General features: G+C 42.4%; 1 protein-coding gene across 2 annotated transcripts in view; it reads right to left on the bottom strand.

Moving 5' to 3' along the window:
- Positions 1–257: 257 nt before the first annotated feature.
- Positions 258–24,154, bottom strand: part of SRPX (sushi repeat containing protein X-linked) — a 124,216-nt gene continuing 100,319 nt past the window's right edge. For both annotated transcript variants that reach the window (XM_081952844.1, XM_081952845.1), the window contains 5 exons: positions 21,055–21,176; positions 14,296–14,475; positions 12,982–13,115; positions 10,413–10,534; positions 258–786 (listed from right to left, as the gene is read on the bottom strand). In XM_081952844.1, the coding sequence (XP_081808970.1) occupies positions 603–786; positions 10,413–10,534; positions 12,982–13,115; positions 14,296–14,475; positions 21,055–21,176 (742 nt within the window). In that variant the 3' untranslated portion in view covers positions 258–602. The remainder of the gene's footprint in view (positions 787–10,412; positions 10,535–12,981; positions 13,116–14,295; positions 14,476–21,054; positions 21,177–24,154) is intronic.

Raw genomic sequence — 24,154 nt, 5'->3', positions numbered from 1 at the left:
AAGTCTCTTTGTTCAGTACCATTGTACTTTTCAATGAATGAATGATTGTAAGTTGAGGACTGCCTATATCCCAATGAAGCTTTATAGCGAGAAGAAGAGAACATTTTGTGAGCTGCATAACAACAATGAATCCCTCATCAGTCATGTTTTGTTTGACTGAAATCAGTGAAGACTCCTTTAAACTTTGTCTGGAGTCTTTTTGCTGAATGAAAAACAAACAGTTTTGTAACACAGTTAATGTAAATACTAAATCTGTGAAATGCAAAAATGTTTTATTAATAAAAGATCTGTGAAAGAAATGAAAACATTTACATGGGAACTAATATTCTGCAAGGATTAACCAAAGCAATTCAAAATCATTACAACAACCTTTCACACCAGAAAATAAAGAGGTATAATTTATGGTTAAATAAAAAGTTTGCAACATCCATAGCCTAAACACACACACACACACACACACACACACACACACACACAGATACATACATATATACATACTGTACATACAAGAAAAAAGTTCTGTACAGCAGTAACTTTCATAATCTCACACTTTGTGTAGCACCAGAAAAATTTAGACAGCGAAAATACTGAACATATCTAGTCTAAAAGAGACAAGACCGGCCAATTTCAGCTTGCAATTTCATTTCTTCTTTTCTCAAAGGGAAAGTGTCAATGAGCGCAAAGAGTTCAGCAGGGGTTGCTGGAAAAGGATATCGTTCTTTGTCCACACCATGTTTATCAACTACTACCATATAAAAGTTATAGTGAGGGATACGAAGTAACAACCTGAGGGTATGAAAAGAAACAAATTTGTTAACAACTTCCCTTCTTTTTAACAAAAAAAGTTACCATGCACTCTTGATCACTGCTCCTGCTAATGGTCATGCTCATGGTCATTCAAGGGCCTCTCAAGACATCTGTATCTAGAAAGTATCCCAAAGCAGCATGTATCAGTCTCTGTCTGCAGCTTACAAACTAAACATGTCAGTGTTGTATTGCCTCCTCTTCTATGTTTTTATGTTTCCATGTTTGTAGTCTATTTTATCTATTTCACTTGACTGTACACCGCCCCGAGTCCCTTTGGGGAGAGGGGGCGGTATAAAAATCGAAATAAAAGGTAAAGGTAAAGGTAAAGGTAAGACAAGCAAAGAAAAGGGTAGGACAGGAAAAAAAGAATACTTCTTCATATCTACCCCCTCCTTTAGTTGCCCTTGGTTTCTCACTGAAGCAGGAAGCCTCAATAGGTTATTCTTCTCTTTTATCCAAAACAATCATCAACAGAGCTGACCATTATTTGGAAAAGAGTGACTCAACAAGTTTCCTGAAGCTGCTTCTCCAGTCTATGTATGGATGAAATTGATCTTCATTCCTAGGTACAGTAATATTCCTTTTCCTTAGAGAGTACAATAAAGAGTTAACATAGTTTCCAGATATAATTGTTAAATATCAAGCAAAGATAATCCAGTCCTCACATTGCATTTTTACCTTGCATATCTAGTACATTTCAAATTCTAATAGCAATGTTCCATCTTGTTTTTAGACAGTAAGCATGCTCACTTTATTCTTGCTTTAGAAAATATTTAATTGCATAAATACTTCCTAGGTACACTAACTGGTATAGATTTCCAGGAGAGCTATATAATTCTATAACCAAAGGTCAGAGAACATTTTTAAAAACAAATCAGTGTTGTCCTTATGCTGAAATATAACTCTGTACTACTAAGTACTGTGTTTCCCCAAAAATAAGACAGGGTCTTATTTTCTTTTGACCCCTGAAATAAGCACTTGGCCTTATTTTGGGGGAGGTCTTATTATTTTTGAGGTGCAGGAGGCGACGAGCATGGTCACCTCATGGCTGCTGCTATGTTGCAATATTTTCACGGAGGGCTTATTTTCAGGGGATGATTTAGTTTAGCGCATGAGCTCAAAAGCCCGATTGGGCTTATTATCCAGGAGGTTTTATTTTCGGGGAAACAGGGTAGGGAAAAAGGTTGATGCTTTACAGTTTAAGGAAACTGTTTGCTTTTCATTAGGACTAAGCCATAATGTTAGAAATTTCAAATTATGACCTTGAAATATGATATTTAAAAGAAATTCAATCAAACAATTTACAGCACTAAATATTGAAAAAAAACCGAACTTAGACCATTTATATTTCCCACAGTTGCTTGACAATGCAGGGAAGAGAGATATATGCTTAGGCACAGTTCAGCATGCTACAACAGTATCTGTGCAATGAACAGAATGTAACAATTTATCACAAATTAATGAAGCAAAGAATGTCAGGCCTGCAGTCATGTTCCCTTTGGATCTTTGGCCTGCCACACTTTCTATTATTCTACTATGCTGTTTCTATGGTGGAGAATTGGGAGGGGGGATAGTACGGGGTAAAATGCTATGTAGCCAAAATAAAATTCCTTTCTAGAAAGCCAAGGTCATCCTTTGCCTTGGCACCTCTGCACCTGACCAGAACTGGATGGGTGGAACTGCTAGCATGGCAGTGGAAGATTGGACAGACTTGTTGGTGTGGGGGCAAGATCATGAACTTTAACCTGGGTGGGGAAAACCAAGAAGCTTCAGATTCGGATTTGCCCAGATGTGCCAACATGGCTCTCTTAATAAATTGGAACTTTGAGCAATACTTTGCCTTGGACTCTGATTTAATTTTGGATACTATTTGGAACGCTGACAAAGAATATATTTTAAAGAACATGTTAATTTTAATATAACGAATCCTCTTGTATTAAAAAAAATCTTATTCTATAAAGCCCTGCTCTAAAATCTAATCAAGACATTAAAGACAAACAGCCAGAAGACATTTTTCTTACAATTAAGAATCTATATGGGATTCGACAGGAAGTTCTCCAGCTGGACAGACGTGGGGGGTGGGGGCTCCTAAGAGTCTCACATGAACCTTGTCTGACAAACCATCTCCGAGATCCTTTGGATCAGAACCCCCACTGGAGGTGGGGGCAAAGAAGAGCAGCATCTCATCAGACCTAGAGGGAAGAAACAGGTCCCTTGTAGGTCAGAGATTTGCCTATGAATCGGAGTCAGGGCAGCAGCCTTCAACATGGCTGACAAGATGCTGACTTTTTGTCAAAGCAAATGGAACAGGAGGGGAGTGGAAGAGATGAAAGACCGGGTAAGAAAATTTATCTAACCCACAGCCATAAATCAAACCTGGAAAAGGCAAAGAAATTTTGAGAACATAATATTGATGGTCAGATCAGGACTATTTCAAAAAGAAAGAAAGAAAGGAAAAATGGAGGGTTGAAACACCCCCCCCCCCAAGTTTTTATTTGAAACTATTTCGGACAGAAAGGAGAAAGCAGAGAAATGACAAACCCATTCAAATATAAACTCTAAACTTGGTTTTGGATTTGAAATAGAAACCAAATACTTTGAAGGATTTATTCTGAAGGATTTATTCTGTTTGAAGTCTTTCCAACTAATATATCTTAACTCCCAAAAAAGCCACTTCTTCTTACTGATAACTGATAACTTAACTTTGACTGTGCGGGAAGTTTCAATTAACCAACTGCCATAAATCAGAATTTGGGAAAGTAGGAGGCAAACAAAAATACCCAAATCTGGTGGATCGCAAATCTGTTCCAAGTGATATATTGTGAGTAAGCTACAAGTGACTGGACCCAGTAAGGGAAAGAATAATAACAGAATCAAAAACTGGGAAATACAAAGGTTTTTTTTTGCTTTGTTTTTTTTGCTTTTTCTTCTTCTCCTTTTTCACTCAGCAAAAGATTAAAATGGCCCCAGCTTCTCTTCCAGTTTGAATTTAAGTGGACCAGAATCTCGAAATAAAAATTTGTATAACTAACTTCAATTTTGGAACTGGACATTAAGGAAGAACAAAAGACTAGGATGGCCCACATCGTTTCTCACCATCGCAACTGAAGCAGATAAATTTAAGGTGGAACAGAAAGCTGAAATAAGAATTACATAACTGTATAACTAACTGTAACTTTGGAACTGGACATCATGGAAAACTGGGAATTTGAAGAACTATATGAAATTATAAAAATATGCATAAATCACTAATATCAAGCCTAATTAGAATTCTGAATCCAGAGAAGCAGATAGCTAAAGAAGAACTCAAAGAAGAAGGGGGGCAAGACATTGAAGCGGAAATGGAGGGAAATAAAAAGCAGACGTCCTTGGTCCCAGCAGTGGTGTAGGGAAAATTGTGAAAAGGGGAGCTGTCCCAACAAAAGGGGGAAAAGCAGACAAAAGTGATTTTGGAGGTTGTTAGTGGCATAAGGAAAATTGAAGTAGGAGATTATGCCCCAACCAAAAGAAATATAAAATATTCTTTTGATGGTGATCTGTGGAAAATTGAAGGGAGTGGATGTGTCAAAATAAAGAAAAGGGAGAAGACAGGAACAGAGAAGTGGAACAAAAGACTTATAGGAAAAAACCAGATAACTAGAAACTATCATATGAGAAAATATAAAGTTAAGATAAGGGCTTTATCCCTAAATATGAAAAAAATGGAGTTGCTAACTGATTGAATATGATTGTGAAGTTCCCAGAAGACGGCCTAATTAATTTATGAGGTTCCAGCCATATCTCAAAGGAAACCCAATCATTTATTAGGATTGACATTCTGGCACGGACTCCGGTGGAGCCTAAACTGCTTCCGCTTAATTGCATTTGAACTTTACTCCTATAATCCCCTCCCTTCTGTCCTGCGTCATAATTCATATTCTCCAACTAGGCTGTAGACATGAGATCCGACTCCAGCCGAAGGCTTGCATGGAATTTTCCCCTCCCATGCCAGCCTAATAATAGTCATGGCAACGCTTTAGACATTGACATCCGGGTCCCCTCACTTCCCGAAAGCGACCTGTGTGACACAAAGACAATTTGAGTACAGGTATATAACTTAAGGATGTGTCCCTCCTCCAGACTTGCTTGGATTTTCTGCATGGAATTTTTCTATGAGGCGATCAGCCTGGATATTGATAAGAGCCTGGATAAGATGCCTCTGATAATGGGTAGCCCTTCCACTTGATTAAGTATTGGAGTTGTCTGCTGTGCCACCTTGAATCGAGGATTCATTGAACTTCATAATGGGTTTGGCCCCATATGACCATAGAGTGGACCCGATCACAGGTTTTAAGAGGCTACTATGAAACGCTGGGTGTATTTTCCCCAACGATCGATGTAGTTTCAACTGCACTGTAACTGGGTTGATCATCCTTACTATGGGGAATTGTCCCATAAACTTTGGCCCCAGTTTCTTGCTAGGAAGTTTTAATCTCAAATATTTTGTGGAGAGGTAAACCTTCTCTCCTACTCGGAATTGCTGTTGCAGAACCCGGTGTTTATCTGCCTGTTTCTTATAGGTTTGTGCCACTTTAGCCAGTGCCTTTTTGACATTTTCTCAGGTTGATATCAGCATCGACATCCAATCAGTCAAGCTGACAGAGGAGGGAGGATCCCTTGGATACTCAGGCATTGGGACGAAGTCCATGCCACTCACTACTTTGAATGGCATGAGTCCTGTGCTACTGTGAACAGCATTATTGTACGTGACCTCAGCAAAAGATAAAAGGTCTGCCCAATTGGACTGCTGATAGTTCACGTAACACCTCAGGTACTGCTCTATCATGGCATTCAGTCTCTCTGCTGCCCCATTGGTGCTCAGATGAAAAGCTGAATTAAGACCATGAGATGACCCAATGGACCGCAGGAACTCCCTCCAGAACTTAGCCGTGAACTGGACCCCTCTGTCTGAGATAATTCTTCGAGGTACTCCATGCAGTCAGTAGACATGCTTCACGAACAGTTTAGCCAGCTTGTGAGGCGAGGGTAGTCCTCTACAGCGTATGAAGTATGCCTGTTTGGAGATCTATTACAGTCCAAATCACCGTGTTTCCCCCACTTTTTGGCAACTCTACTATAAAGTCCATTGCGATCTCCTCCCAAGGCCTCGTTGACTCTGCTACTGTTTGCAGCAGTCCGGGGTTTTTTCCTGGTCATCTCTTCATTGTGGCGCAGATGGTGCAACCTTTCACGTAACTATCCACATTTTTCTTTATGCCAGGCCACCAGAATTGCCTCCGGGCTAAGTGTAAAATATTTAGGAACCCAAAGTGGCCTGCCGGTTTGGCGTCGTGACTCCTCTGGAGAACTAGGGTACGTAGGGATTCTGGGATGTAGAGTTTCATCCCCTTCCATGCAAGGTCATCTCTTTCGTCAAGATGTGTTGTTTGTTTTGGAACCAGGTGTCTGCTAGCAGTTCAGTTTTGAGTCTTGTGGTTAGGTTGCTTGCGGGTTGGCCGTGCTGGTCATGGCGTTGCCGCCTGGTGGTTACTTGGGCAGCTGTTTGAGTAGAGGGAATGATGGCGTCCACTACGTGCTCCCATTCGTATTTGTACTGAGGCATGCGGGAGAGGGAGTCAGCTAGGAAGTTCCTCCCGCCTGGAATGTGCTTTAAGACAAAACCAAAATGGTTGAAGTATTGAGCCCATCGGACTTGTTTGGGTGATAGTTTCAGTGGGGTCCTAAGCGCCTCCAGATTTTTGTGTCAGTCCAGACTTCAAACGGTTTCTGACCCCCTTCCAACAGGTGTCTCCAGGTTAGCAGTGCCTATCTCACTGTGAAAGCCTCCTTTTCCCATGCAGCCCATTGTCTCTCTGTGTCTGTGAGCTTGCAGGAGATGTAGGTACAGGGTTGTAAGTTTCCTTGGTTGTTTCTTTGGAGTAGCACTGCCCCCACTGCGACATCCCAAATCAACTCTCTGAGTAGTTCCGAGTAGCAACAAAAGTCGACAGCAGGCTGCGCATCAACGACATAACAAACAACTGGACACACAAGAGAGAGGTCAACCTGACCTGAAACCACCCAGCCGGCGGGGATCCACAGCACCACAACAGGCTCTGAGACCAGCCCTCCCTCGAAGTCCACTCAAATGCTACAGATGCGTGGGGATGGGCCACATGGCAGCTGCATGCCCAACCCCAGCCCAAAACCAAGGCCAGACCCACCGCCCAGGGCACGACCAGAACGAGGGTCCAAATGGACCACCAACACATCTGGGAAAGACCTCCAGGCCACAAAGGCCCCTTTCCCCTCAGGCAAAAGTGATGGAACCCCAGGCAATGACAATCAGTCGCCCGAATCATATGACAGCGAGGACGAGGGAGAAAATGACCCAATGGTGAGTGAATCCATTCACCCTTTCCTTTTTCCAATATGCCTCACAGCCCCCAAAACAGGAAACCAGGGGGATTTTCAAGCCCTAATAGACTCAGGTTGCACAAGGTGCTTGATCAACCTAAGCACAGTCCTGAAACTGGGGATCAGAGCAAAAAGACTGGCCTACCCGATCTGGTTTGAGCAGGTCGACGGGTCCCTAATGGGAGGAGCCTATGCCACCCACCTAACTGAACCAGTGAGGCTAGAACTAGCGGACCATTGGGAAGTAATTCGATTCATAATAGCCCCAAAATGACAGACACAGTCATACTGGGACTTTCCTGGCTAGACAAGTGGGGACCGACCATCTGGTGGCAAGGGGGTACCCGCAGACTTAGGATATCAAGGGGCCCCAAACCCCTCCCACACCAGCAAGCAGAAACACAACCCATGCTGGAAATCCCCCAAGAAAGCCCACGAGAACAACTGGCAACCACATCCGACAAAACCCCAGAGGCCGAACTGATTCCAATAGAATGTCAGGACCTCGCAGAAGTATTCAGCGAGGCCGAGTGCGATATGTAATTCACGCAATTACAGAGATAAAAGACAAAAAGAGATGCGCAATTACATAGACAAAAACCTAGCAAGGGAGCTCATTGAGCCAGCCAAGCCACGGGGCGCGGCACCAGTCCTCTTCAAAGAAAAAAAAACATGGAAGCATGAGATTGTGTGTGGACTTTTGAGGGATAAATGGGGTGTGCATACACAACCTATACCCTCTTCCCCTCATGAAGGACATGCTGTCTCATCTGGCCAAGGGGAAATTCTTCACCAAACTAGATCTCAGAGAAGCATACTACCGAGTATGTATCAGAGAGGGAGATGAGTGGAAAACAGCATTCAACTGCCCCCTAGGGAGCTTTCAATTCAAAGTGATGCCTTTCGGGCTGCAGGGGGCCACAGCGGTATTAATGCAGTTAATAAATGAGGTGCTGCACTAGCATCTCTACAAGGGGGTCCTTGTCTACCTAGATGACATCCTTATCTACATGGAGGCCATGGATGACCACGTACTGCTGGTCCGCCAAGTACTGGAGAAACTTCTGGCAGCCAACCTGTATGTCAAGGTATCAAAATGTGAATTCCACCATGCACGGTTAGACTACCTGGGTTACCGAGTGTCGAATGAGGGAATAGAGATGGACCCAGAGAAAGTGCAAGCTGTCCTAAGATGGCATCCCCCTTGCACCCGCAGACAGCTACAAAGCTTCCTAGGGTTCGCGAACTTCTACAGGCAATTCATCCCCTCCTTTGCGAAGATTGCCAAACCCCTGACAGACCTCTTGAAGACAGGGAGCCCAGGAATGAAACCTCATCCGGGACAACCCCTACCATGGGACCTAACCTGCCAAGAGGCGTTCAAGACACTAAAAGAAATGTTTGCAAAGGAGCCAGTCCTGAAGCATCCTGACCCCGAGCAACCTTTCGTGATCCAGGCAGACGCCAGCGATGTGGCAGTGGGAGCAATGCTACTCCAAAGAAACAACCAAGGAAGCTTACAACCCTGCGCCTACACCTCCCGCAAGCTCACAGACACAGAGAGACAATGGACCGCATGGGAAAAGGAGGCTTTCACAGTGAGATGGGCACTGCTAACCTGGAGACACCTGCTGCAAGGGAGCCAGAAACCGTTCGAAGTCTGGACCGACCACAAAAATCTGGAGGCACTTAGGACCCCACGGAAACTATCACCCAAACAAGTCCAATGGGCTCAATATGAATTATGACGCGGGACAGAAGGGAGGGGATTACAGGGGTAAAGTTCAAATACAATTAAGCAGAAGCAGTTTTGGCTCTCTGTGAAGTTCCCAGAAGACGGCTTAATTAATTTACGAGCTTCCAACCATATCTCAAAGGAAATCCAATCATTTATTAGGATTGATATTCTGGCATGGACTCCGGTGGAGCCAAAACTTCTTCCGCTTAATTGCATTTGAACTTTATCCCTGTAATCCCTCCCTTCTGTCCTGCATCATAATTCATTTTCTCCAACTAGACTGTAGACATGAGATCCGACTCCAGCCGAAGGCATGCATGAAATTCCCCACCCCCCCGCCCCATGCCAGCCTGATAATAGTCATGGCAACGCTTTAGAAGTTGACAATGATAATGGAAAGATAGCTAAATAAAAGTTAATATATATGGAATATGGATAAATATGAAACTGATATGCGGAGCTTGTAAAGCAGAGGTTTGTGAGCCACCTTTTTAATATGATAATTAAGCTGAGTTGCAAACTGACTGAATATGACAATAGAAGGACAACTAAGCATGGGTCAAAATATATGAAACATGGACATACATAGAACTTTTAAGATGATGAACAAAGTGAGATGTTTACCGCTTGTTATTTTATATAATATATTAAGGGAAGTCTAACGAACATTGAACAGTGAAGATTGCCATCTAGAAGACAATTAAGGGTAATCTAATCCAAGGTATGGGAAAATGGAGAGGGAACATGAAATATATCTACAATGGGAAACTATTGTGATAAAAAGTCAGAATCACAAATTGGGGGCATGTAAGGATGTATAATTATATAAAGATAATGATGAGAATAGCTGGGAATTGTAACCAGGTCTACATCTCGACCAAAATTAGGTTGGGGGAGAGGGTTTAAAAGCACAATGACTATATATGTATAATTTTCTGTTATATCGTGGGGGTTTTTTTACTAAAAAGGAGGAGAAAAATTAAATATGTATATTGAAAAGGAATTATAAATACCATCAACATACGTAAAATGGAGCTCTCTAAGAAACTGAAATACGCCAAGTAAATGAGACGAAGAGTGGGAAGTAGAGGAGAAAGGCAAGGGAAGAAGAGAGAGATAGGAGAGAGGGCAAGTGGGGGGGGAGAGGAGGAGAAAATGAGGAGTGGTAAGGGGTGGGAGGAAAAGGAGAGAGGAAGGGGAAATTGAGAAGGGAAGGATGACAGAGGGAAGGAGGTATGGGGAGGAGAGAGGGGGGGAGAAGAAAGTGATGGATAAAGTACAAATATGGTGTATGGAGAGCAGAAGAGCCAATAATTGGTTTTGGGGAGTTGTTGGTAAGATGAATTGATGTAAACATTTAACAATATAATATGATATTGGTTATGTAATAGTATACATGTGATTATATGTTATGAAAATGAAAAAATAAAAAACTTTAATTGAAAAAAAAATTAGAGTCTATATAATTTACCTGAGTTGTACAGCCAAGGCAGGAGACATCAATCTTAATCCTATTCTTCCCAGTTGTGCTGGATAAACCCCAACCAATTCAATCACTGTAACATGCCGGAGATCTAAACCACATTGTGCTGGCTATGTAAAATAGGAAGATAATCAATTGGTTTAATTATGAAAAGCATCTATACAATGTTTTTGTGATAATCTCTAACGTGGGACTATTGTATTTGAAAAACTTTATATGACCAACTAATTGATGGCAATGATACCTTCTTCTTTTTTGGGGTGTCTGAGCTGAGAGTGAGATGGTGCAACCATCCTTGTAGTCCTTGATATCCTTGATATCCTAATGATTTTTTGATACCATTAACCATCCTTCTGGACTGCTGCAAAGATTTGGAAGGGCACTGTTGCAATGGCTCTCCTCCCTCTGTGGTTGGTTCATTGCCCCTCACTTGTAAAGTACCTCTGGATTCAACATTCTCACTCTGCCTATTTAACCTCTATATCAGTGGGTCTCAACCTTCCTAATGCCACGACCCTTTAATACAGTTCCTCATGTTGTGGTGACCCCCAAACATAAAATTATTTAATGTTTTCCGTATTTTTTTTTGAAAATATGTGTTTTCCGATGGTCTTAGGAGACCCCTGTGAAAGGGTCGTTTGACTCCCAAAGGGGTCCCGACCCACAGGTTGAGGACCACTGCTCTATATGAAACAGCTGGGAGGGGCATTCATCCATTTGGGGTCTTGTGTCATCAATATGCAGATGATTACCCTGTGCCTTCCCGGTATTGATGGCAATGTTCTGATGCAATGAAATGAGGTTGTTTGGGTCTGGATAGGGAGGAACGGGGTCAGGTTGAATTATGGAAAAACCAAATGGCTATGATTATTTGAGCCTCCTTCATCTGAGGAGTTTTCATCTTTGGTCTTGGATGAAGTTGAAAGTCTCTGGTCAAGACTGAACCATAATCTGGGATCATCCTGGATTCACAGCTCTGCTCAAAGAGCAGGTGGTAGCTGAGGTCAGGAAGGCTTTTGCACAAACCTATCTAATTGCCATTCATAAGAGGCCCAATTTCACAGGAAGGCTAAAACTATTTTTATGGATATTGGCTATAATAACAATCTTGCAAGTCTGATTGTGCTGTACCCCCTCCCTCATCTTATATTCCACTATAAGTGAGGCATCTGCCTCAATCCCTTCCAAATGCTATCTTGTTGCTTTAGATTAAAAAATACTTCAGCCCTTTTTGTAGTTCTTGCCTATTTCCATCTAAATTATCTGCCTTACCCTGTACAAATATAATTGGACACAGGCAACATTAATAGAGTAATTTTATTAAACATGTTTAATTGTGAAATATAGGGACGCGGTATAGCTCAGTGGTTAAGAGGCTGAGCTTGTCGATCAGAAAGGTAAGCAGTTCGGCAGTTCAAATCCCTAACACCATGTAATAGAGTGAACTCCTTTTACTTGTCCCAGCTTCTGCCAACCTAGCAGTTCGAAAGCATGTAAAATGCAAGTAGAAAAAATAGGAAGCACCTTTGGTGAGAAGGTAACAGACTTCCATGAGCCTTTGGCATTTAGCCCAGAGGTGGGTTGCTGCTGGTTTGGCCCAGATTGGGCGAACTGGTAGTAGCGGTGGCAGGAGGCTCCACCCACCCGCCCGGATGCTTCTATGTATGTGCAAAAGCGCCATGTGCAAGAGCACCCAGGAGAGCGCCCAAACCAGTAGTAAAAAAATTAGCAACCCACCACTGGTTTAGTCATGTCAGCCACATGACTACGGAGATGTCTTCGGACAGTGCTGGCTCTTCAGCTTTGAAACGGAGATGAGCACCACCTCCTAGAGTTAGGAACAACTAGCATATATGTGCGAGGGGAAACTTTACCTTTAATTGTGAAATAGTTTAGCACTTAGGAAACTATTTACTTCTGAAAGCTTGTCAAAAAAGGTGGGGTTACACATGAAATGGACAATAAATTTACTTTCACACCCAAATTCTGTTTAATCCCATACACTTTTAAGACCATTTTTTTCCTGGAACCATTTTGGCCCGTATCCAAAACAAAGAGCTCATTTCATTCTGTATATGAACCATTTATTAATTTGTGGGGATTTATATGTGGGGATCTATATGCCTGCCAAAATGATTTGGACTCATTTTGAAGAGGAAAAAATTAGCATAACTCCAAACTGTATGAAGACCATTATCTTCTAAGCTGAATTACTGCAGCAATGGGTCAGAAGAGGAATCAATTTTGCTGATTCGTCTGTGCCCCCTGTGTTCCTGTTCCATCCAATCTAGAATGGATTAAAGACTTTCTAGAACAGAGTGAGTAGTGGCAAAGTAGGGGGTGAATTTAAAGGGAAATTATGAGAATCTATTATGAAGAACCTTCATTGTTTAATAAGAACTGGAACTCATTTCATTAATCAGCCCTTTGTGAGTATGTAGGTCCAGGTTATCATGTGTATTAAATAAAAGAGAAAATACTATTAAAGACACTGTCCATCTATATTAATTTGGGAGTAGAATTAAATTTCACTTATGTATAATAAAATTTTCTTTACCTGCAATATTCCCAGCTGCATTCTGTAAAAGTAATTGGATGCAGTAGGAGTGGATATAATAAGCAACCTTCGTTTTTCGTAAAACTGATCTAGAAGAGCTGCTGCTGTCCTCACACCAATATTAATATTCATCGCTGAAAGATATACAAAAAAATTAATCATGCTACCATGCCACCATGTTCATATAGAAACTTAAAAATAAACAACAAATCACATAGAAAAGAGGATAGAAAAATGCCAAAGTTTAAAAAGTGTTTCCAGCTCCTGGAGAAAGATCAACCTTTTTGTATACATTTTCAGCAGACTCTATGAGAGTGCCAGAAATAGGCTCCAACCTCTTTTCCCCCTCTTCAAATCCAGACCACAGCACCGTCCAATGAAGTAATTTATTTTTAACATCTGAAGTTATTTTTAAGTTGGTGATGTAGAGCTTTGCATTTGAAAGAGGAAAGATGCTTTGGAAAGTTAGAATTTGCTGATGCAGCATCAGCCATCAATTTCTTAAAGCAGCTGGGTCTTTTTTTCCCCTGGATTGCTCAGCAGCACAATCCCAGGAGAAGTCTCATTTAATTTAAGCAACTGCAGACAAGTGCTATGTGAGCAACCACACATTCTTTGGAAGACCTTTTTCCCTTTGAGTTCCCAATCTTAGAAATAAAAATAAAAAAATAAAAAAGAGATAGAAATAAAATCTCAATCTACCCCTCCCTTCATATCGCTAAACTTTATTATATGGCTTTTAACAATCAACATTTATCTAGAAAGACCAAGAAATCTACAGAAAAGGAATGGGATGAAGAGAAATTCTCAAGTTAGAGGACATCCGTGAATTTTCATAATCCAGGTAACCTTTTACTGAGTGTGTTCCACAAAGCTCTTCATTCCAATTCTGAACAGTACAGCATCATTTGTTTTTTAAGTTTAAAAAATAATTTAGAATTATAATGGGAGGAAACTTTAGGAAAGAAACAGAAAGTATATTTATAGATTCCCCCCCCCCCCATAAATTCCCATAGATCTCTAACACTGAAGATCTATGGAAAAAGAGAACTTTCTTGGCTTTAATACAATGAATACAAAAGTAAAATGCAATACTATTATGTTGACTACCATTTTGCCAACCTATTTACAACATGAAATAAAGGTTTTTTTTATTGCTTATTGGAAAAATAATATCCTATTAATCTACATGTAAGTTATGTTAACAAAAACTTGAAGAAACTTGAAGGGGTATTAGGTTAAGCTATGTTTCAAATAATGCACACAATCCTGATCTATATTCTCTCTTACAGGATTTATTCATTACTCACGTACGTGTACAGGTTGACTCTGTTCCTGACCAGCCCAAATTATACTGGCAGACTCTTGCTGGACTTCCCTGCAACTCGTACCCACCAATGCAGGAAAAGTCACAAGTTGCACCATAATTATCTCCATCACCAGAACATTTTATGTAGCCATTCTCCGGGGCATTCAATATTCCACAGCGCCTAACTTTAAATACAAAATAACAGAATTCATCACTTCCAATATATCAAAATGAAAATTTAGTACCTTCTTGAAAAATTATTTATTTGTAGTTAACTAATTAATAAGTAGTATATATATATATATATATATATATATATATATATATATATATATATATATATATATATATATATATATATATATATATATATATATATATATATATATATATTAATTAATTAATTCACGGGATAATAATAAGACTATCTAGGTAACAATCCTGTATACAGGGCTATCATTTATAAAGCTGAACTCTCAGTGATCCTAAAGCCAGAATAATGTCACTAGTTATACCTCTTTGCTACGATGGGAATTTCCACTACAAACTTAATTGCATTGTTTCTATTTCCTAAGCACAACATATCACATTAATAAACAGAATGCAATGCTCAGATCTGATCAGCAATTCAATCCTTTATAGAATTATATGACAAATTACTGTGCTAAACTATGAAGGTATACTTATCTAAATCTGAGAGAGAATTTGCTATCCTCAAGAGATAACCACAGTCAATCCCAGCACTATATGTAATAGAGATTATGGAGTACTAGTTCAGTCATACAAAATGCATCAACATATTATCTTCAATGTTTTTAAAAAGGCTGGCTCCTGTTTACTGTGTGGTCTACAAAAGCCTGTACTAGTATAGTGCCTTCCAGATATATTGGAACTGTAACTCTGAATATTGGCCCTGATGAGCACATTCAGGAAGCTATTTGTCAGATCCCTAAAAGTGATACTGCAATTCAATTGGGAGGAGGGGGGCCTTGAAGGCGATTTATTAGCAGTGCCTGTGACAATTGATATTTTACAACTGCTTTCCTAGCACCGACGCGTCTTCAGATCCCCTCACCTTTGGGGGAAGGTTTATGGCATAGAAATGGACCCTTTAAAAGTGCAGGCAGTACTTGATTGGGAACTGTACGTGTAAACAGCTACAAAGCTTCCTAGGATTTGCCAACTTTTACCACCATTTTATCCCCACTTTCGCCCAGATTGCTCTCCCCATCACCAAGCTTTTAAAAACAAAGAGAAAGGATAACCCAAAACTGAAGCAGCCTTTGAACTGGACAATGGAATGCTAAGCTGCATTTGAAAAACTTAAATGGCTGTTGTCAGCAGAGCCAATTCTAAAACACCCGGACACAGAGAAACCATTCATAATACAAGCAGGTGCCAGCGATGTGGCAATAGGAGCGGTCCTGCTTCAGAAAAATAAGCAAGACCAATTACAACCATATATTTACCAATCAAAAAAATTGAATGAAAGTGAGCAGAGGTGGGCCATTTGGAAGAAAGAAGCTTATGCAGTTTGGTGGGCACTTTTAACCTGGAGGCATTTCCTAGAGGGGAGTAAGATCCCTTTTGAAGTCTGGACGGATCATAAAAATTTAGAAGCCTTAAAGACCCCAAGGAAACTCTCCCAAAACAAGTATGATGGGCTCAGTACTTTAAATGGTTTGAGTTTATGCTCAGATATCTCCCGGGGGGGGGGGGGACTTTCTGGCAGATGCACTATCCAGAAAATTGCAATACAATAGTACGAAGCCAGACATAATCAAACCCATAGTACAAAATAATCAGCAAGCAATGAGATGACTTCCGGTTCCTGAAGGCGATGGACGTGTTGTCTGCCGCTCTTCTCCCTGGCTGGCTCCATAAGGAGCACAGGGGGCCCTGAAGAGGTACCCTGCCAAAGGGCAGCTTGCTGAAGCCCCCCGAAGGGTGCTTTTCAGCTTCGCCTAGGAGCCAGGGAGCAGAGGCGGGGCGAGGGACAGCACTGCGCTGCCAGCCCTTTTGCCGAATGGACCCGGAGGAGAGAATGTACTTGGAGAAATGCGGCAGGATCCTGGTGGTGGGGGACCCATCCTGAACTCTCTGATTGATTAAAGGAAAAGCAGCAGACTTCTGTAAGTTTTGTGTTCATCCTATTTGAATGGAGATTAGAGGGGTGTGTTTCTTTCCTCTAACCCACCCCCGGAATAAGCGGCATTTGAACGATCTCCCTTAAAAGAGAGACAACAAAGGCTGAGCCATCACTTGAGCTAGCCAATGGTGAAAGATCTTTATCACGATTGCCAGGAATGACTGTGGAGCCATTTCTTCTTTAAAAACCTGGATAGAGATTTCTGTTTTCTTTCTCCCAGTGGAAGAGGAGCTAAGATGGCGCCTGCCCTTCTTTGTTTGTTTAATCATAAATGAAGCCTGCCCTTCAAAACCACCTTCAGCCTTATTACTCTCTCTGAGGGAAACCGAGACCCCTCCCTGAAATGTGGTTCTACTGAACTTTGCTTATTAGATATCCTACATTTGGTTTGCCTCGGTGCCTTGGAACTGTGAACTGTGAACGGCCGCTTTCGTCTTTGTTTTGTATTTTGGGGACCGGCACACCTGCGCAATCCTCGGACGCCATTTCCTTGGAAAAAGACTGACATCTCTGAACTTTAAACAAATGGGGCCAAAGAAGGCACTGACGGGCAAGTCACTTTCAACCCTCACATCTGCCTCCTCCAGTCCCAGTATGCAACAGACAAAGATTACATCATTGTTACAGCAAGAGGGGTCGGGAGAGGGATCAAAAGAACTATCTGTTACTCAAATGTTTTAAGAACTGATGAGGGGGCAGAATGACTTGAAAAAAGAAATGACAGCGCTCAAAGAAGAATTCAGAGATGTTAAACATCATATCGCAGAAAATAAACAAAGGATTTTGGTGTTGGAGGAGGGAGCGGCTGGGCTGGGGGAAGAAATTAAAACAATCTGGAAGGGAAATGTTTGCTTGTTTGTTTTTGTTTGTTTTTATTGGATTTATATGCCGCCCTTCTCCCAAAGGACTCAGGGCGGCATACAACATTAAAATACACACACCCCAAAAGTTAAAAATGTAGACTTGGAAAACCTTTTGGCAAAAATAGAATTTGAAAGAATGTCCTTTTTTCTTAGATTCCAGAACCTACCAGAGACAGAAAATGAAGACCTTAAGGATATCATGAGTACAATCTTAGCAGACTATATTAAGAGAGACAAAAATCAGCTGTGGTGGGATATGGATCTAGTCTATAGGATAAATTCAACATATGCTAGAAGTCATAATGTTCCAAGGGAGGTACATGTTAAATTTCTCAGGAGGACCACAAGGAATGAGGTACTTGGGACCCAAAGGGAGAGACCACTGAAATATAAAGATGAAGAAATCACCATTCTTAAGCAGATTCCAAAAAAGATAAGAGAGAGAAAGAGGAAGTATTCCTCCTTATCAAAGAAATTATATAATAAAGGAGTCTAGTTTAAATGGTTATTGCCAGAAGGAATGTTGATCTTTTGGAAGGGAAATAGGATTAGAATCAATACAGTGCATGAGGTGGAAGCCTTCACCAAAAAGAATTCTCTCCTCCTAGAGGACGAACATAGTGAAGGTAGTGGGAGGGGCAGCATGGTGCAGGATAAGAAGGAGGGGGGCTGAAGGCTCCTCTGGGGACAGGGAGGAAGAAGCAATATCGAAAAGACTCAGATCACAAAAATAAAAGTATTTGAAATAAATAGCAATTGGTGATACTCTAGAAAGTGACAAAGGAAAATGAATGAACACATGGTTAACATTATAGAATAAAATCTTGCTTTCTGCTTATCTTTTGTATTTTGTTTTTAAGATTGTAAAAACTGTGAGTGCTGGATGGATTACTAACACCAGTGTGGGAGCTGCCAAAATTTTTGTATACCCATTTACCTTTCCCCATATATGTGTAAAAACCAATAAACGTTTTGGGGGGAAAAAAGATTTAAAATATCAAAACTATCAGCTAGCCACTAAAGTAATCACCAGATCCTAGGCAAAGTCCTTTGGGAGAAGGGCGGCATATAAATCCAATAAAACAAACAAACAAACAAACATTGACGGATAATGACACCACCAAAACCTTCAAACAAGCTTTGGCCACTGATGAATGGTTTTTGAGCCACAAATCCAGCTGCCTGATGAAAGATAACTTAGCTTGGGTGGGAGGGAAGTTATATGTTCCAGCTAGCCAAAGACTGCACTTAATGGCAAGGTGCCATGACTCCAGATTAGCTAGACCAGTGATGGTGAACCTTTTTTGGCTCCCGTGTCACAAGTGGGGGGAGCGCAGGGGGGTCATGTGCGGGCGTGCCGCACCCATAATGCAACGTGTGACACCCTCCCAGTGCGCATGCACGCACAACGCGCGACACCCCCCATTTTTACATGCTTTTTTCGCCCTCCCCAGGCTCCAGGGGCTTTATAGGAGCCTGGGGAGGGCGAAAAGAGCCCCCCGCCCCCCCGAGGCCCTCCGGAGGCTTCAGGGACCGTCCGGAGGCTTCCCTGAAGCCTTCGGAGCGCTTAAAACCACCCTCCGAGCAAACCGGAAGTGACTTCCGGTTTGCTCGGAGCGTCGTTTTAAGTGCTCCGAAGGCATCAGGGAAGCCTCGGATGGTCCCTGAAGCCTCCGGAACGCTTAAAACGACCCTCCGAGCAACCCGGAAGTCATTTCCGGTTTGCTCGGAGGGTGGTTTTAAGCGTTCCGAAGGCTTCAGGGACGGTTCCTGAAGCCTCCGGGGGGGGCTCTTTTCGCCCTCCCCAGGCTCCTATAAAGCCTCTGGAGCCTGGGGAAGGCGAAAAATAGCTTTTAAAAAGGTGAACTCAGCTGGTCAGCGCGCGCATGCGCGCTGGCCAGCTGACAAGGCAGCGCCTCGCGTGCCCTGACAAATGGCTCCACGTGCCATAGGTTCGCCATCACTGAGCTAGACCCTTTGGTTTTGTGAAAATTTTACACCTAATTAAAAGGCAATTTTGGTGGCCATCACTAAAAAAGGACATAGAGAGCAACGTAGCTAGCTGCCCTATTTGTGCGGCAGCTAAAACACATCCAGGGAAAATCCAGGATTCTTACAGAAGGTAGCTGAACCATCAACACCTTGGAGAGAGATTGCTATGGATTTTATTGTAGAACTGCCAGAAAGTGTGGGGAATATTGTCATTTGGGTCATAACAGACCTGTTTTCAAAACAGGCACATTTTATACCTGGCCAAACGATCCCAACTGCCAAAAGTCCAGCCAAGTTATTCCTAATACACATTTATTGTCTTCATGGAGCCCTGCAGATAAATGTCTCTGACAGAGGGTCCAATTCACCTCCAAACTTACTTGGCACTGCCCAGGGGTTGCGCTTTTTGCACCATAAGCCGACTAACAGTCAATGTGAGAGAACTATACTAGAACAATATCTAAGATGTTTTATTAATTTTCAACAGGACAACTGAAATGAACTTTTACCTTTTGCGGAAGTTGCATTCAATACGCTCAAGTACTGGTTTTACCCCTTTTAGAGTAGCAACAGGACAGGATTTCAACCCCATGCCTGAATTACCCACAGAAGAACCCACTACCCCCTCACTTAAGGAGTGGATGGACACTTTGCAAAACACATGGCCAGTAGTTAGATTAGCTTTAGAGGAAGCTAGAGAGGCTTTTAAAATTCAAGCTGACAAGAAAAGAATGGAACGCCTTACTTTCCATGTTGGAGATAGATATACTTATCTACAAAATTTCTAAAATCATTACAGCTATCAAAGAAATTAGGGCCAAATTTCATTGGACCTTTCCCTATCATTAGGGTCATCAATCCAGTAACAGTAGAACTACTCCTTCCAAAGACACTCAGGCAAGTCCACCCAGTATTTCACATTAGTTTACTCAAACGAGAAGTAATCTCACCACTCAGACCACCTGCACCTACACCACATGTTCCCATCATGATAGAAGGTAAACAACACTTTGAAATCAAGGAAATCCTTGACTCTAGGATCCACAGGGGGAAAATCCAATACTTAGTTGCTTTGAAGCATCTACCTTCATCTCAAAATGAATGGGTCACTAAACACCATGTACTTTACTGAAAAAAATTCCCTCCCAATATCCTGACAAACCTTATTAAAATACTATGATGGAATTTTTGTTTTTATCTTTTCACAGGTGTTTCTCTCCTATTTCTAAGGAAGGCAGCTTATCAGATCCCTAAAAGTGATACTGCCATTCAATTGGGAGGAGGGGGGCCTTGGAGGCAATTTATTAGCAGTGCCTGTGACAACTGATATTTTACAACTGCTTTCCTAGCACCAAAGCACCTTGAGATCCCCTCACCTTTTGGGGAAGCTTTATGATGGCCATGTGGGATGGTTCACTTTAATGTCTAATGGAAGATAGCCATGGGAATGTATGTTTATCCGGTTCTCAGGGCAGTTGGTAAAGGAACCATCTCACATGTGTATTGGTAAAATCTGCATTCTAACTAATGGAAGGGGTCTCTACTGCTTTAATTCTACTTGCATTGCCTAAGGGGATTCAGACGTTGCTTTGAACTTAATGGTTTCCCTTCAATTTAATTAAAGCTTCTTTTTGAAATACTCAGTTTCAAGAATCTTCACTTTCTGAAGCTAGGAGAGGCAATCCTACATCTCCGAATAACATGTGAATGTGGTTTGAGTTCAATGACTGTGCTTGTTTTCAGCTGGTAAGAGATCTTACCTCTGACTTTGACCAAAAATTTGCAAGTTCCCTTATTCCTAGCTCTGTCATACACAGTATATTGGATTTTGTGATCTCCTTCTGAAAAATATGATCCTGGTGGAAGTCCTTTCAAGACAACACTAAAAATGAAATAAAGTAATGTTAAATTTTAAAAAGACAGCAATGTCTCATTCTTTCAGTATATATTTTAGAGAATATGGACTAAAGTTAATATTATACTTATCTGGAACTTCTGAGAATCTGACCCTTTAAAACACCATCTACTGATATGAAGCAACAATAATACTATAGTGTCACTGGTAGCCTCCCACTGCAATGAACAAGGACACATTCAATTTAGCAGCTACTAAGATTATTGGACGAACAGCACAAAACAGCCAGGGAAGTGAAAGACTAGGAACTAAAATGCTATAAATGTCTCAACTCATACTAGTGCCAAAGTCTGAGGTTTGCCATGTGTGAGGGGATGTGGTGGGTGCATGGAGGCTACGACAATGGTGAGAGCTTGCAGCAGCAACAGTGGAGCTGCGCTGACACAGTGAGAGGCTGCAGCAGCAGCAGAGTCGAAACCCAGCTGATGCTGAAAGCCAGCTAATCATAGCCAGCAGTGATTCAGATGACAATCAGCTGTCCCAGAGCATCCAGTGGCACACAGAGAGAAGAGCCAGGGAGCTACTGCTGTTCTGCCAATGAGCAGCTATAGAGCTGGCATCAGCTGAATGGGTCTGGCCAGCTTGTTGCAGGGTTAGGGAGGGCATGGCTGATTGCTGCAGCAGTGGGATGCAGCGCAGCTCTGAAATTTAAAAGATGGTGGAAGGCAGATGCTCCCAGCGCTGACTATACATCTAATTTTGATCTGGAACCATTGTGTGCCAGAGTCCAGCTTATGAAATCCAGGAAGCCTCAACACATGTGGCATATTGCTGGTTTAGGTCCAGAGCTTGGAACTTTGAGAGATAGTCAGCATTCGGAGCATCTGCCTTCCAGCGTCTTTTAAAGTTCAGAGCTGCGCCACCCTCACGCCACAACAATCAGCATCTGGGCCTTGAACAGGCCTTTATAGTTCAGGCAGACACCAGTGACATGGAGGTGGCTGCCATCCTTCTACAGATGAATGAACAGAGCAGATTACAGCCATGCACATATATGTCCCGGAAATTTACGGAAACCGAATGGACATGGGCCACTTGGGAAAAGGAGAATTTTGTGGTCCAGTGGGCCCTCATGATCTGGTTCAAGGTGTGGACAGACCATAAAAACCCCAGGGCATTCCAAACTCTGCAGAGATTGTCACCCCAGGAGGTGCAATGGGCACAGTATTTCCAATGCTCCCGGTTTGCTTTGAAATACATCCCCGCAGGAAGAAACTTCATGGCAGATGCTCTATAAAGGATGCCTCAATATAACAGCTGCCAGGAGGAGGTGGTGCACCACTTCATTCCCATTCTCCGCAACAAGCCACATGGGTTTCGGCCCGATGGCCTGCCATTAGTGCAGATGAGTTAACCCATCAGTTATGAAATGGACTGCTGACTGACTCCTGGTTCCTAGAGCACCAGCAATTGCTCACCCAACAGGATAGGTTGGCATGGAAAGGCAGTAAATTATATGTGCCCCACACACTAAGGCCCCAAGTACTACGTGATGAGCATGATGTGAAACAGGCAGGACACTTTGGGTTTCTCAAATCCCTGCACTTAGCCAAGAGACAGTTCTGGTGGTCCCAGATGCAACACAAAATAGAGGACTATGTCAAAGACTGTCCAATATGTGTGACCATGGGGAAGCCCCCTGACCTCTAGCAGTCTGTGGCCAACCTGGGAGGAGATAGCTATGGACTTCATTGTGGAGCTTCTGGAGAGCAATGGCCAGGCTGTCATATGGACGGTCATCAATTTGTTTTCAAAATAGGCACATTTTGTACCATGCCCCGGGTTGCCATTGGCACAAAAAATGGCTAAACTGTTCCTCGCACATATCTATCACCTCCACAGTATGCCACGGAAGTTTAACTCGGATCAGAGGGTACAATTCACAGCCAGGTTCTGATAGAGTTGAATAATAGAGTTGTCCCAGGATTAAAGCTAGGCATTTCATCCAAGTACTAACAGGGTGGCAGAGAGAGCCAAAGCCATAGTGGGAAGATATCTCAGAAGCTAGATCACCTACCAGCAAACCAATTAGGCAGAGCTCCTGCCATTTGTGGACGTGGCATATAACAATGCTGTCCATAGCAGTATGGGTTTTACTCCCTTCAGAGTGGTTTCCATACCTGAATACTCTCGGGAATCCCCTTCCCCTGTTGGCCCAAAGGAGTGGATAGAAACCTTCCAGGGAATGTGGGGATCCATAAAGTGGCTTGAGAAAAGCAGCAGAAACCCACAAAGTACAAACCAACAGGAAATGGTCTCCACAGAAGCCATTCCAGGTGGGGGAAGAGGGTGTACCTGTCGACCAAATACCTGAAATTGAAGGTCCCCTGTTGAAAATTGGGTCTGAAGTTCCTAGGCCCAGTCTCATTGTGTGGATAATTAACTCTGTGACAGTGGAGCTGAAACTACCCCGACTGTTAGGGAAAGTCCATCCCGTCTTCCATAGTAGTCTATTGAAATCAATAGGAGAGGCCTCCGTCCAGTCATGAACGGCACCAGTATCCAGCCCTATGGAGGTAGGGGGGGAGACCCATTGCAAGATCGACCAGATATTAGATTCCCAGCTACAAAGGGGCCGGTTGCAATACCTGGTCCAATGGAAGGGCTATCCCATCACAGAGGCCTTCTGTGATGACCTAGGGCATGGCACAAAAGCAACACAGCCAGAGAATAGTTCTAGCTCCCCTTTATTACTCCAACTTTGCCCCCAAACATCTCCACATTTACTACACGTCCTGGAGCAAAGCTCTCACATGCACCTTCATCAGCTTCTGGCTGCGAGTAGTCCAATAAGCAAAGTGAGCAAATCAGTAACCAGGGCCAGCAGTCCAGTAAGCAAGGGTTGCAAAATAGTAACCAGGGCCAGCAGTCTAGTAAGCAAGGTTAGCAAAACAGTAACCAGAGCCAGAAGTTCAGCAAAGCAGTCAAACCAGGCAAGCCCCACA

The sequence above is a fragment of the Natrix helvetica genome, assembly GCF_964273705.1.
Source record: "Natrix helvetica genome assembly, chromosome: 4".
NCBI classification, from domain to species: Eukaryota; Metazoa; Chordata; class Lepidosauria; order Squamata; family Natricidae; genus Natrix; species Natrix helvetica.
This window is presented reverse-complemented; position numbering and strand designations above follow the sequence as displayed.